This window comes from Eschscholzia californica, unplaced genomic scaffold, assembly GCF_041429995.1.
Source record: "Eschscholzia californica isolate CP2 unplaced genomic scaffold, dmEscCali1.0.p SCAF_1, whole genome shotgun sequence".
NCBI lineage: Eukaryota > Viridiplantae > Streptophyta > Magnoliopsida > Ranunculales > Papaveraceae > Eschscholzia > Eschscholzia californica.
The window spans coordinates 81,631,813-81,646,780 of NW_028238198.1; the positions used below are offsets into that span (position 1 = coordinate 81,631,813).

Consider the following 14,968-nt stretch of genomic DNA (forward strand, 5'->3'; position numbering starts at 1 on the left):
GATCTCATTATGTTATTTAGGTGTCGTTTGGCAACCAAAAGTAGAAGTTCTTTTGCTTTAAAAAACGTAAAAAATTATCATGAGTGTGTTTGGCGAAAATGTTACTTATAAGTAAAAAAGTCAAAAAGTTAGTTTGATAATGTAATTTACTTTTGTATTTTTTTCCTTCATAAAGATACTTGATTTCAATTAAATTCATTTATGATTACTCTTTTGAAAGAGGTGGTGGTGATAATGGTAGTAATTGTGGTGATATTGGAGGTAGGTGTCGGCTAGGGTGGAGGTATGATGGTTGTGGTGGATGTATGGGGATGGTGTTGGAGGTATGGTGGATGTACGGTAAAGGTATGGGGTAGTGGTGGTGGATGTATGATGGTGATGGTGGTGGAACGATGGTGGTGCAAGTACACTGATGGTTGAATTTTGATTATAATCAAAATTCTATTTGGATTCAAGTCAAGAAAATTAGATAAAATTGCTACCCAGTTAGCCTGGATTTCTTTTAACAAAAAAAAAAAGTTAGCCTGGATTTTAGATGGATCAAGTTATAGAAAATTAACATATTCTGAAAAAAGACTACTTCTTAAGGCACACCAAACAAATTTGGGCATTCATCCAAAATTTTAAGTGATAAGTTAGTTAACCCTGTCAAAGGCGCAGGCGCCTTTCCAATGCTTCTCTTTTCATTCAACCAAACTCACAGAAATTCTACTTCAACGGAAAAACAAGAAAGCAAAGATTCAACAAACAATTATCAGTCCAAGGAGCAGATAATGCGTCAATAATTCTCCAATATCACTGACTTCAACAGAGTTAACACACAAAGATTAAGAAATATATGGGGTGAAATTGTGCTCACAAACTGCTCAATGCAGTTATTTATGTGTGTTTTGGAAAAGAAAACAGGATTACACGATAAAGATGTATTCATCGGAATGAATAATAGGTGTTTAGGCGTCGGTTTTGGTCGGCTCCCATGTTTGGTATCTTGTCCAGTCTCTTTGGCCAGGGTTCAGACTGTGTCCTTTGGAGTGGTATATATATTCATCACCTTCTCCAGAAAAATTCTGCTTGTGCTCGATTCCGTACCTCGACGGTTTCAGCATCAGAAGCTGCCATTGCCCAAAACGACAAAAAGAGAAAAGTAGTCGGTATTTTTGTTTCCATGGTTACTACTTGAGTCGAAATTTTACCTCGTCTCCTGTATGATCAGTAATGTGATGAAGCCACCCGTGCCATTCTGCTGGTATTTGTGATGCATTGTACCTTCCTTTATCTCCATACTCTACCCACCTGTGCTTTCCTGCATTTATTTTGTACCGAGGTGTTATCATATCAATTGCAACTTCATTTCAACAAATGTTTCAATTAGGAATGACAAAATTATGAGAAACAACCATTTCGATCCTTCTGACACAACAGAATGGTTCAATACAACAAACACACATTATATAATGGTTGTTGAAATAAAAACAAACATTTTGAAACCCAAATCTCAACGTTAAAAGTTAAAGTTGGATAAGAAACATTAACTCTAGCTTAAAGACTGAAATTAGAATTGTTTACGGTTTGTTACATAGATATTCCAAAAGCTTTAGCAGAAACGCGGGGAGCATCAGTTTAGCGGAACTATAGTTGATAAATGCAATCGACCTAGGATGGAGAGAATGATGACGGACTTCAATATTCCTGATAAGGCTGTGTTTGATTGATAGCCTTTATTTCAATGGAAATAGATGAGTTTATCTTGTTTCAGCTTCAATTACAATTTTGCTTCTGAGGAAGTAAGGGTCTATAAACTTTAAAAAGCACAACATTGGTGCGGTGTTAATACATTTCTACGGAAGACACTTCTTTGCTCCCGAAAAGAATTGTTTATGGAACATTAAAACCAGTTGAAACAAACAAATGCTGGAGCACAATTACTTGCCATCAAGCAAAGCCTAACAAAATTAAGAAATTTGGTTTGAAGATTTTTTTTGGCATTAAAATTTGTATTAACTATAAAGAAAGTAAAACGAGGAAAAAAATGGAAAATTACTGACCATATTGCAATTTAAGGTCCTGATAGTACTTATTTCCAAACTTATCGACTCCCACGAGAGTGGCACCTATATTGTGGATTTTGATGTTCCTGAATATAAAATGAACAGGGATTAAACAAGTAGTTAACAAAGCAGAAGATATTAGGAATATAAAATGAACAGGGAGTAAACAAGTTGTTACATTATGCAACAAAGATATTATTAATCTGGAGTGCGGTCTTGAGGTTAACACAATTTTCTGTAAATTCACTCAGTATAGTATCCGATATACATATATAAATTCTAAAAGTACACCCATTGAAGTTAATGGAATATCTGATACAAGTAATCCAACTTCGGAACAACTATTCGGCACATCAGTATATTGCTAAAATAGTATACCCATGTGGCACCAAATACAAAAATAGTTATAGAAGTATCAAGGCAACGAAATGAGAATTCATCTTGTTGTACCCTGGAAATGTGAGACAAAATACTATTCATCAACTTAATCTTTAGAAAATGCAATCGGATAAGCTAAACATCAGTTTAGAATATAAACTGCTTCTATCACTACGAATTGAGTATGCAATTCATTAGTTACTGCAATATCTGATAAAACAAGTCCTACTAACTAAGCAATTGGGATCGCCTGATCCACAACCGGAGGTAGACCCGATCCATGCCTATTGTCCGATCAGAGATTTTCCAACTAAGTTTAAGAACTTCCAACTAAAAACCAAAATCAATAAGTGAGATTCCCAAAATCATACAAACTTGGTTTTGAGACTTCTCTCTCAATTGATGTAAGAACTACTCGACCAACATGTATGCATCCAAAAAATAAACCCAAACTCTAAAACAATATAAGTAACAAAATTAATGGTTTTGATCGATCACAAGTTTACTTACATAAGATTTCCATCCGCAAGGCACTTCCTGCATAAAAAGGTAAATGTTAAAAGAAATCAATCATCGTATCCGGATAAACATCAAAAATGAATCAGGGAAAATTACTGCAAGATACATCTAATCTACTAAAACATGAGCAGAGCTTGTTTTCTTCTCTGTTATCCCTAGGGTAAATCGAACAATTTGACTATCAAAGAAGAAGCCAAATAACTAGGGCTTCTTTTTATCACCTTTTCTATAGAAAAGTTAATTGGAACCCTATAATTTTTCAGATTGATTTCCCCATTTCTAGGGTTTATATATATGAATATATGAATATATATTGAGATAGAGAGAGGGGGACTAACAAGAATCCTTCATCCTTGAGCTCCCTAACAAAGTTCCCGACGCCTTTCTCCTTAATCGCCTTGAATGTGCTCCTCAACAAAGATGCCATTATCTTCTCTCTCTCTGTCGTTCTTTTTCAGTTTTCTGGGTAGAATTTCTCTCTCTCTCTAGATCCAACACGAAGGAAGAAAATACACTCTCGTTTCATTCATAGTCACACGTGCCACTGATCCTCTACTTCTTACGTGCGAAGCTTACTGTACATACAAACCCGAATCCAGATGTACCCGAACCCTAATAGCTTGAGGGTGGTTTTAAATACCCGAACCTAACACTTATAGGGTGTTGCCAGCCGGCGAAATTCACCAAAGTTTCTCATCTCTCTTTTCCTCTAGCCGGATTTTTGGATTCCAGGCGAAACCGATCTAGTTTCCTCTAGAAACAAGACGACCTGCCTCGCCTGGTCTGGTTTCTAGACGAAACAAGATCTCATTTCGTTTAGAAATCAGAACTCCAGCGGCGAAGGGACTCCTCCCCTTTATCGAGTAGAGAGAGAGAGGGAGAGAGAAAAAAGAGAACAAAAGGGAAGATGAGAGAGGAAGAAGTGTTGCCGGAGATGGTAAACGTGTCGCCGAAATTTGTGGTGGTCGTCAGATTAATGGTGGTAGTGGGAGAAGGGGAAAGAAGATGTGGCCTACCAACATTAAGGATGGAGGCGTGATCAACAAAGTTAATGTACTGATTTGTTGGACTAGGTATTAATTTCTCCATTTTGAGCACTAGTTGTAAAACAAAATTATATTATATATATGTAAATATAATTATGATATTACATCCAACAAGTTTCTGTTCTCCCACCCCTCAATCTGCAAATAAAGAAAAGGAAATTTACATAGCTGTATTTTTCTAATGGGATTCCAAAGGAGCTTACAAAAATCTGCCATCTCTCTCTCTTTGTTGCTTCACTCTAAGAACTATCATATCTATGCTTTGAGCAATTGTGAAATTTTAGTTGCCTAATATCATCTGGAAGATGGCTCCCCTGACTCTTGTCTATGATTACTTGAAGGATTTGAAGACGACTTTGATCCATTTTCTTGGGGTGGGGCAACTACCCACCTCGATTCTGCATCAGTTGGCTCGATAACGTGAACGGTACCATCGCTCATCCCAAGTGATATCTGATTTGGTTCAGACGGGTGTGCTGCTATAACTGATGGGTACAGGTTACTGCTGCTGAAAACAAAAATTCAATTGCTCTTTAGAATCAACTAGCTTCGACATTTATAACATTACCAATTCATCCACAAGAATTCATGAACTCAGGTGACATCTGTGGCACCCACGCACTAAATAATGTCATCTAAGGTCAAGTATGGGGTTCCTATTCCGAGGTGTAAAACTTTTCATTTGAATGCCGTTTGGTCCAAAAAGTTCAAGAAAGTGTAGTTTTCACAAGTAACTGCTTCTATATGTATGAAAGAATGCTTTTCCAAAAGCTACTGAATTCCAAGGTTGTTTATATAAGTAAATACCGAGTAGATATAGTTTAACAAAATATAACCCAAAAGTACCTGGTAGCAGGAGGTAAGTAAGCAGAAGACGCTATTCGACACCTGAGACTCAAACTATCAGCGTCAAATACTCCTACGGCACCATCACGAAATCCGACATACACTAGCACACCATCACATGAATATATTGCACAGAAGATTGGTGCTGATAGAGCATCTCTTGGAGACCACTTTAGAAAGAAAAAGTAATTACCATCATTAAACCAATAAATAAATGACCAAAACTACTTGGACAGTAAATTTAAGACTTCAGACAACTTTATGGGGGAAATGGTATAACATTAAGTGGATCAATAAAATTCAAACCCTAGTCGTGCGAACTCTTAGTAGGAGCCCACTAAATAAATTCGGTCAGCAACTCAGCATAACATAGACACTAAGACACTAGTGCAGATATTGTCTGCTCTTTTTACTTGCAAATCTTTTCTTGGATCAGTTATTGTTAGTATATGCCTATATGCAAAAAAAACCATTAACTTAGTGGCAGTTATTTGAAGGTCCTAATGCTAGTACATCTAATACTGTACAAAAAATTTTAAATTTTTCTGATTGAACTGACTCCAAGTCCGCAAGTATACAATTACGAGTATTTCTAATATGATACGACAAAAAGTACCAAAAAGGAGTGTCTTAGATGGATAGACTTCAGTTAGTCACAAATATAAAAGTACAAGGGTAGTAGAACTACTTACCGAACGTATACACTCGAGTTTGCTGTCATAGACAGCAATTTGGCTCTCATGGACCACTAAAAGACTCTTTTGATCATTATGGTACTGGATTTTAGTTTCCCCAACCAAAGGACCTGGTCGTCCACCTGGTGCTTGTATGAACCTTGATTTCTTCTTCTCCCATCCATCAATACTCCACATACACAGCTGCAGTTTAATCCATCAAAAATTTGCAAAGTTTCATACTAAAAACAATTTTTTTAATCCAATTTAGTTTTACCTTTAACTCGAGGAAATTATTATTTTACTGGTGCCTAAATACCCAAGTCATCACCAGTTAGTAGCTTACCTGTGCGTCAGATCCTGAAGATACCAATACCTCCAGAGCCTGAGAAAATGCAAGGCCTGTGATCCGTTTCTGATGACCCTTTAACTTGGTTTTAACCTGGTGACAATAAACCAAACTAGACTATAATTGCAGAACAAGATCATGCGATGAAGATGATCATCAAGAATCTTAATTAACATAATTGTTGCAGCAATTTCCAACTGGAAGAAGATGCATCACCTCATCAATTCGAACATTGTATATTTGAATAGTAGAGTCTTCCATTCCTATGGCAACGATATTATTATCTTGAGGGTGAAAAGCCAAGAAGGTTGCAGCAGGAGGTGGAGGCATGAATGTTGTCATGACCTAAGACGCAAGTTAGCAAGGTCTGATTAGTTACTCAAACCTCTAGACACTCTCAATCAGTTCAGTTCATTACAAAAATTACAGTATTCCACACAGGCGTATACATCAAACAAGTTAATACAATGACAGACCTTGAATGTCATCATGTTGAACAAAGAGACCTTCCCGCCAGAAGCAGACATGACATAGGAGTCGTTCTTAGATAATGCAATGCATGCAGCTGCTTCTTCGGGTGGGGTGGTTTCGCTTGTGTCATTTGACATTACGATGCCATTTGCCGGCTGCCACAACTGAGGAGGAATAGACGCTGTAGACTGAATGGGAAAAAGGATTGTTAAGACACGAGAACACACACTGACACACATACGATTATTTATGGATGAGCAAAGAAATATGGGACTGACAATCACCTTCCCAGACGGATTACGCTCCGAACGCTGCCATTTCCAAAGTTTATGAAGAGCATTGGAAGAAAGGGCCAACACTGCAAGCCCAGAATTTGTATATATCAGCCGTACTACCTGCATCCATGATGAATCCAATTACACACAAAATAACAGATCAGCAATTCCCAACACGTAAACTTCTACAAAACAAATTTGAAATAAATTTCTGAAGGACATTAAATTGTGGCTTTCATAATTTAAAGCACAGCAAAGTTCAAGAATCACAACTAAAATAGAAAAGGTAAACAAAGACTTTTCTGAGGATAAATCTCAGGATGGCTCCTTAGTGTCTTCAGAAGTACTAGAACATACCTTGCCCGATGTCGAGGAATCAGGCAACCGTATAGCCTTCAGCTGTCCTGATTCAACAATATCAGGCAATTTCCAGGTTTTAACCTTGTCACCATCTTCAGAACTTCTAGGTTCAACATCTGGTGTCCTGCTGTTGTCCATAGCAGCCTGCAGAAGACAACATTGTTGCTGCAGATTAGAGCTTCTTTTCTTCTTTTATTTTAACCAGAAAAGTATGGTAACTTACATGACCACTAACAGATGCTGCAGGAGTAAGTCTATCAGGGTGTTCTGATGTGGATGGCTGAGGTGTGGATACATTTGATACAGGGCCAAGTGCATTAACAATTAAAGGCTGTATTTAATCACAAGAGACGTTAAACTTATGTATAAAAACGGAACTAGAAAAAGTGTGTTCATCAGGCAAGCATGACTCTCAATTATAATTGATTTAAACAATGATTAACGTAATAACCTTTGTGTTCATAGGAGAAGGGCCACGGGACCCTTCCATTACCGCCCTACACTCCAGCAATTTCATCAAACGTTTCCCGTCAATGTTGGCTAAGATTTTGAATCCATTATCACTTGTAGTGACTGCCAATAGTGACCCTTCCCTGTTGAATCTCAGCTTAGGGCTCGCCTACAAGTGGCACAGCAGTATCATTAGGTTTCATCGATAACCAAAAGTGTTCACAAGAAAGTAATGCTGGAGTTTTATACTAACAGGCAATCCACCATCTGCCTCTGTAGTTGACAATATGTTGTTATTGTCCACATCCCAGAACTTTATCTGAAATTCATCACCAGCAGCCAAGTAGCGATTCTTTGTTGTATCAAACTGGACCACTCCTAAGGAGCGCTTTCTAAAGCCAGCATATGTCCTTTTGATAGCTCCTTCACTTTCATTCCACTCGACTAAATGGGAATCGCCTTCTTTACTTGTCCCACAAGAAAAGAGTCTGGTAGAAACAGAAGGCAATATGACATATAGTAAAAAAATGTATGAACTTCCATCAAGGACCGCTAATTCAAGAAAATGAATGACCAAAAGCACCACAATAATTTGTGATATATGGTTGAACAAAGGTATAGAAATAGAAAGAACATTAAAAAAGAAAAGCCTTTACTACTAATTCACTTTCTAGGGTGTATACTTCACCTAGATCCATCCGCACTATACGCCATTGTGGTGCACCAATGGCCAGGAGCATCATACTCCACCCTAGATCCCATTCCATCGTAGAGCCACGCTCTGATTTTTCCGTCAATAGCAGTGGAAAAAATAAACTGCAAGACAAAAATGAGTTGGAAGATCCAAAAAAATGTCATCTAAACTTGGGGGAAATAAGCAAACAATTCTTTCGCAAGCAGTCATGTCTCTAAAGACAAAAACATCATACAATTCAAGCTACCACTAGGAAGAAATAACGTTGGTTACATACTGCTTTCGAATTTTTTAAAGTAATTTCAAATTTGTTTTCACAACTATCAGCTTTCAAACAACTTGAAAGCATCCCTTGAGTTGCTTCTTGAAACTGCTCTAGACAGCATTTGCTCATCAGAAAAAGCTCTTATTTTTTACCAAACAAATTTCTTATGAAAAAATACTTTTAGAAAATAACTTTTATCCATAAAAAAATCATCCCTTTACTCAGTCTAAATCAACAGATAAATCCAATTACAAAGGAAATATACCTGAATATTCTCTTTATAATGAGGGCAAACGGAATACACAGGAGCTTCATGACCTGCAAAGGTATATAGCCTGCGTCCAGCAACAGTATCCCAGACCTGTTATATAAAGGGGGAAAATGAGAGTTCCAATTTACCTTGTCCCACATAACCTCATAAAACTTTCAATTGTTTACCTTAATTGTTTTGTCATCACCGCATGTGACAATACAGAGTTGTTTGTTGGGATAAGCAAATGCAATATCATTTACACCACCAATATGAGCATCAATCTACAACATAAATCAATCAAGTACTCAACATCCTATTACTTGCCAAGGCAAGGAAAATGGACAATTTGGATTACTTCTTTTGTTCTTTTTTGGGGTTCAGACACAGATGCATACCTCCAAATGTTGCCTTAATTCTCCAGTTGGACTGTAACCATACGTCTGAACAATATGTTTAGAAAATGCAACACCTGTAAAACAATAGATATAACAACACTAGTTTAACATTACTAATCAGTCAATGGAGAAGAAAAATCAATTTGTAGTGAGGAGGCCTCAGTAGAAACAAAAGGTGTGAAGATATACCAAATATAGATCCATCTGGACCCCAAACACATCGATTTACACATATTGTGGCATCTTTCATCAATGATGTCTGGAAATAAAATAAACAATGAGATCTATTAAAAATGACAGATTAAAAAATTTAAAGTTTGAATCTGAAGACCAAATAGAACAGAAAGACAGATACTTTCAGTGGCGTCCAAGATTTGAAGCTATGCGATTAAGGAAGTAGTGAGTAATTACTTGCAATGGCATCGAACAAGCTGAGAGGTCCCAGACCTTGAAACTTTTATGTGCTAGCCTCTCCCTGGCCGCAACTTCCCAAATAGCAATATCACCGACATTTGTCCCAACTAGAATATAAAATAAATCACAAAACACAATTTTAGCATATAAAATCTAAGTGTTGTGGCTCAGAAGAGTGCTTCACAATATCTAAATGGGAATGTAAAAGCGAAACAGGTCAGAGATCAACCTAAAAGAATGGTTTGTTGCTGGGGATGGAAGTCCATGCTCATGATATTAGATCCTTGATTAAGGGTCCTCACAACAACTTTTGGAAGGTCGGCAGGCGAATACATATTAGAGGGATGTGATACACCAGAAAAAGAGACCTAGAAGAAGCATGACGTACTCAGCTTATGTGAAGAAGAATTATAACGAAATATATAATAGAATCTGGAAATTCAACAATTGAAATTTTAGTATTGCCCACCTCATCAGATGGACCAGTACGAATACGCTTCATCAAATGATCAGAATCAGCTGACTGGTATTCCATACCTGGAGCACTAGTAGGAGGTCTTGGATGTGGCTTCAAGAATTGAACTACAAATATTAAATATGACGCCTTAGGATTGCTAAACAAGCACCCAAATATTCACAGACAAAAGGTGAATGACATAAAACTAAAACCATCATCATTCAGAGGATACAAGGACAAAACCTGAATTAGGCTGCACAAGACCAGGAGGCCCAGCTGCCACAGCAGCATGAGGTAATGAAGGGTTAGAACTAGACATCCACCCGGCAATAGAACTAGCAGAAGATGGCTGGAATGGCTGGCACAAAAGACTGAGATTTAAAAAAAAAAAAACAGCTCTATGAGAACAAGTCAATGCATAACGGAGACCATATTTTCACTTACATTATGAGCGCCAATAGAAGGAAATGCTCCACCTTTGGGGGGACCGACAAGAGGGCTGTTTGCTGGAGGAGGTGTCCGAACTCCATTACTGGGAGCACATGTATGATCCGTGAACAGCGTCTTGATATCAGGGTACGGACGAGGATTCTTGCACAGCTGATGCTGCCAATTAAGACTGAAAATGTACTATAATTAGTTAAAAGAAAAGATCGAAGAATAGACCAGCTAAGGTGTCTTTCAGAGATTCACTATATAAGTAAAGCAAGATTAACAGCAATTGAACACTCCGGGCTTGAAGGAAGACATATATCAAGCAGAATGGACAGAAAATTGGAGGCAAAAGTCAACCTCTGGTTTATCAAGGTCCGCAGTCGTGCGGTTTTGAAGGATGGGAGCGTAAGCTTGTCTCGAAACAATGGGTTTGCTTCAATAAGCTTTTTAAGCTCAATTAACATTATATTACGTGCCGATTTTGTGTCCACATACTTCGAGAGCTGCTCATTCTGCCTAATGACAACAAAAAAAATTATATATCAGAATCACGTCAAGGAAACCACTACAGAATACCACAACACCCAACATGGTGGCGTACCTGAAATTCTCTAGTGTCATCAACTGTGTGATCTCCTTGAAAAGCTCTTCATTAAAAGAAGAGAATACCTTCAGATCCTTGACAAGAATATCAACAGCCTTTGCTCTATCTTGCTGATCAAGGGCTTCCAAATACTTTTGTTTCCTTATCTCAAAGAAAATCTTCATCGAGTAACGATTATCTTCAACCTTAGTAAACCCACTTAGATACCGTTCAACCTCATCCCACTCACCAGCCTGAACCTGATCCTCGAAGTGTTTCATGTTGAAGTAAAACCCAGACTCTTGTTCCAACCTAGAATTGGGGGTTACGTTATGAACTAATAAGAAACTACTTCTCCATGTCGCAAATACTTAAATTAGTACATTAAGTGTATAACATAACAGAATACTTACTTATGAACTGCTTCCTTGAACTTTTCCTCGTCCAAGAACTGTAAAATTAGGAACACCAGTTCCCTGCTTAAGGAAGATGTAGCTCCAGGTGTATTTATATTCTCCATCTCAAAGATCTAAATTGATATCAACTAAACTACAGAAGGAGATGCAGAGCCCAGAGAGGAACTGAGTGACACAATTAAATAGTTAGTGTAAGTTTTACTCTCCATCTAACTTTTTGAAATAAAACATGAACTTCTCCTTTTACTGAAGATATGAAGCTTAAAATCAACACAGATACCCTAACATTACTAACAAAATAAACATAAATAACTCTTCAAACCATCATGCAAAAAAAAATTATCAGAAGAAACATCAAAAATTTTAAAAAGTACTTACTTCTTCTCTCTATCTGCTCTAACGAAGCCCTAATCCCTCTTCTTCACAACAACAAATGATCCACATAGAAAAAAAATCAGAGTATAAGCAAGAGGAAAATGACTAATTTCAAAGCTCGATTTCAAGATCTAGTAACTAAAATGAAGAACCAGATGATTCATTTTGATCTGATAAGAGTAAAGGAAATGTTTGAAAAACAGCAAAATAAGGAACATCAAAGTAAAGAAACCTTACTAAAAAAGAAGTGTGGACAGCAGACAGACTATGAAGAGTGCGTTTCTAGGGTTAGGGTTTTCGTACTGTTCTCTCCTCTTCCTCTTTTTCTTCTTTCTCCTCTCCTGCAACAATTCTTTCTCTCTCTTCTTTTGCTTTCTCTATCAGTGGATTTCTAGAGAGAGAAAAAGATTGGCTATTTATATATCTCTACTTTCTCTCTTCAAGGTCAGCATTTATTCAAATTTTCATTTCCCCAAATAACCCAACTCCTAATTGTCCAACCGCATAGCATTAAATTTATTTCCATCTTTAACCTTTTTCTTTATAGTTTTCTTCTCTTTTTACCCTTTTCTATGTTGGTTAATTACGTTTTCCTACTATGGGATTTGGGACACACATTCGTATTATTGTATATACCAGCCTATCTCTTATCGGTTATATGTTGCGTCCGTACGAAAGCATATAACTTAGTACAAGAACATGTCTTCACATGGAAATAAATATGACACTATGTTTGGTCAGTCTTCCCAGTGAATTTCGAGCCCTAACATGATCTGTATCTTATTTAACAAAAAAAATGATTTGTATCTAAACTTTGTCCGACCACCAATCTGGTTTACTTTGGAGATTGGACAGGTAGAGTGTCTTTCTATGTTGTTCTTTGTTGATAAATATGGTTCAGAATAATGTTTGTCAAACTAAAAAATCTAGTAATAACTCGTAGAGTATACATAAAATTGACCAGTTGCGAGTGAGATTGGTAATTTCTTTTTTTATGAAACTTTAGGTAACTTCTAAAATTCATAAAGTATATGTTTTTTACTATTGTTGTAACGATTGGGAGGATATTTCGTTTTCTTTTTATGTATGACATAATCATGTAACTTTCAAAACATAAATATTTGAATAATTAGTAATAGTATATTGATATAAAATTTCTTAAAAAGTGGATACCTTTTTAATTTGAACCCGAAATAACTCTAACCACTATAGTTACAAATAAGAACAAGTTCGGATATTAAGTCACAAGAACAAATTTTTGGAACAACACGTAACCATCGTTTCCATTTTATATTCTTCTTTGTGAGTGGACCTTCCCTAAAAAAAATGTTTCTCAATTAGTAGGAGATTGTTGCTCCATTAAGATCTCTAATATTGAGGTCTTTAATAGTCTTCCACTTGTGACAATATTTCACCTAAGATGTCCAAAATTTAATGGTTGGAATTGCTACCAAATTTGATACTACCCGAAAATTTGCATTTTTTTTTGTCGTGTTGTTTGTTATAGGCTTCTGACATTAGTGTATTTACGGATTGCGATTAAATGCAACAGAAGAAACTGAATTGCTTTGTTGTAATTATTTTATTTAGAATACGAGTTTTTTGTTCTTACGCTTTTATAGCGAAGAAGACGATGATGATGGATAAAGAAATTAGTTTTAGGGTTCTCATCTTTTAGTATGAAATTGCCTAGGTGTTTATTTTGATTTGTGCTACTTTGTAAACATTGTCTTCACTCTCCAAATTTCTAATTTGCTCTTTGCCCTTTTATATTCTTTGTGTTCGCTGCAAACTAACGAATTTATTTTGTAAATGTTTCTTTGGTCCAATGATTGACATTCTCTCTTCTAAACTCACGATGTGTTGTGTTTTAGTTTTGGTGGCGTTTTTATCTGTAACATTGGTTTAGCATGTTTATATGTGAAGAAAATGTTATTTATACCCTCCAAACATTCTCTTTTAGATTTTCACCGAGAGTACTCTTAGACCTCTACTTCAATTAATGTATTTTTAGTAAAGTAATAGACTACCAAAACGTGTGCTACTTAATTTCCTTCCAAACACAAGTGAAAGTCTACTCAATTTCTTTGCAAATACAAATATCTCGTAGCCCGTAATTAAAATGAGTTAGTAATTTATTCTCATGTTAACATTAACATCGTAATCTACATCAAAATAGTTTGTTGTTATCATAGTTTACCCTCAATATACATATAAATTTGTATATTCTGGTTAACTTGTTGAGGTATATTTTTGACTAATTTTATTTAATTTTAAATTGACTTAACCAAAATAATACAAAATAAATGTATAATATTTTGACTGGGACCAAAAAAAAAAGAAAAAAAAAAATTTATTCCTTTATTCTACAAGTTGTTACCTTATCTCATTGTCCATGCAATGGTATCAGTTTCAAACTTTCAATTTTTTTTTTTGTTGAACAACTTTCAATTGAACTTCATTGCTATACTGCAACTATGTTTGGGGTTGAAGCTAAAGGGTAAAATTTTCAGCAAAAAAGAAAAGGCTAAAAGGGCAAATAGGGGTTCAAGCTCAAAGGGCAAATAGGGGTTCAAGCTCAAAGGGCAAATTATTACTTTTGTCTTTCTTTCGTTTAGCTCTCAATGACACATGGGCCATCATCACTTCTTCACTCACTTCAACTTTTATATTGATTTGATGTTGAGTAGTACATTTTTTTTGTTGAACATAGTACATTTTTTTGTTGAAAATGTTGAGTAGTACATGGTAAGTTTTTTTTTTTTTTTTTTTTTTTTTTTCATCAAAAAAAAAAAGTTTTTTTTTTTTGTTTTGTTTTTTTTTTTTTTGTTGAAAGGTAAGTTGGTATTATATTCTTTCATCAAAAAAAAAAAAATTGGTATTATATTCCATTACCGTTCATTCCAATTTTCGCACTTCAGAACAATTTAAATTGCCCTTCAAATTTGTTAAACATATAACTTTAATCAAATTTAAATTTTGACTTTGCTTTCACTTCTTGTTACATTCCAATCATTTTACTTATCTTTTCTGTCTCTGTTCTCTTCATTCTCACACGAAGAAACTCTTCCAGGATAAGTTTAGTGATCTAGTTGCTAGGACATTTTTTTCTCACTTCCCCTCCAATTTATGCGCACTTATTTTTTCTTTAATCTATTCGCTCTTCATCTTTTAATTTATTCTTTATATTCTTTGAGTCTACCTAATATTTTTCTTTTTGTTGTGCATCTCTTTGGTCTCTCTTTGCTGGAGTTCTCAAACTTCA

The 14,968-nt window shown here is 35.8% G+C and overlaps 2 protein-coding genes across 5 annotated transcripts; both read right to left on the minus strand.

The window, feature by feature from the left end:
* Positions 1–774: 774 nt before the first annotated feature.
* On the minus strand, positions 775–3,893 carry LOC147569885 (putative NADH dehydrogenase [ubiquinone] 1 alpha subcomplex subunit 12). The gene is made up of 5 exons (XM_086656451.1): positions 3,284–3,893; positions 2,937–2,963; positions 2,046–2,134; positions 1,194–1,303; positions 775–1,112 (listed from the first exon to the last, which is right to left on the minus strand). Exons 1-5 carry the CDS (start codon positions 3,370–3,372, stop codon positions 951–953), a joined length of 477 nt encoding a protein of 158 aa, XP_086512577.1. The 5' UTR covers positions 3,373–3,893; the 3' UTR covers positions 775–950.
* A 153-nt stretch (positions 3,894–4,046) lies between these two features.
* LOC147569886 (protein TOPLESS-RELATED PROTEIN 2-like) lies at positions 4,047–12,205 on the minus strand. 4 transcript variants are annotated; one of them, XM_086656453.1, is made up of 26 exons: positions 11,941–12,205; positions 11,707–11,747; positions 11,326–11,493; positions 10,931–11,224; positions 10,687–10,845; positions 10,339–10,513; positions 10,138–10,252; positions 9,907–10,019; positions 9,667–9,805; positions 9,435–9,544; positions 9,213–9,282; positions 9,024–9,097; positions 8,814–8,909; positions 8,641–8,736; positions 8,105–8,232; positions 7,670–7,904; positions 7,418–7,585; positions 7,190–7,297; positions 6,964–7,110; positions 6,616–6,726; positions 6,337–6,519; positions 6,077–6,205; positions 5,858–5,953; positions 5,530–5,715; positions 4,838–5,007; positions 4,047–4,499 (listed from the first exon to the last, which is right to left on the minus strand). In XM_086656453.1, the coding sequence occupies exons 3-26, from the start codon at positions 11,430–11,432 to the stop codon at positions 4,286–4,288; spliced, it is 3,423 nt and encodes a 1,140-aa protein (XP_086512579.1). In that variant the 5' UTR covers positions 11,433–11,493; positions 11,707–11,747; positions 11,941–12,205; the 3' UTR covers positions 4,047–4,285. The 4 variants fall into 4 exon arrangements, with proteins under 4 accessions (XP_086512579.1, XP_086512582.1, XP_086512581.1 ...); XM_086656456.1 differs by having other exon boundaries at positions 4,047–4,496; positions 11,941–12,119; XM_086656455.1 differs by having other exon boundaries at positions 11,710–11,747; positions 11,941–12,080.
* Between the last annotated feature and the right edge of the window lie 2,763 nt (positions 12,206–14,968).

Excerpts from the sequence above, each read along its gene's own strand:
- LOC147569886 (XM_086656453.1), bottom strand. The coding sequence starts at position 11,432 with ATGGAGAATATAAATACACCTGGAGCTACATCTTCCTTAAGCAGGGAA. Across the intron at positions 11,225-11,325 it reads TTCAAGGAAGCAGTTCATAA|GTTGGAACAAGAGTCTGGGT; the intron begins GTAAGTATTCTG and ends CCCCAATTCTAG. Across the intron at positions 6,206-6,336 it reads TCAACATGATGACATTCAAG|GTCATGACAACATTCATGCC; the intron begins GTCTGTCATTGT and ends CTTGCGTCTTAG.
- LOC147569885 (XM_086656451.1), bottom strand. The coding sequence starts at position 3,372 with ATGGCATCTTTGTTGAGGAGCACATTCAAGGCGATTAAGGAGAAAGGC. Across the intron at positions 2,135-2,936 it reads CTTGCGGATGGAAATCTTAT|GAACATCAAAATCCACAATA; the intron begins GTAAGTAAACTT and ends TTTTATATTCAG. Across the intron at positions 1,113-1,193 it reads CTGATCATACAGGAGACGAG|CTTCTGATGCTGAAACCGTC; the intron begins GTAAAATTTCGA and ends GGGCAATGGCAG.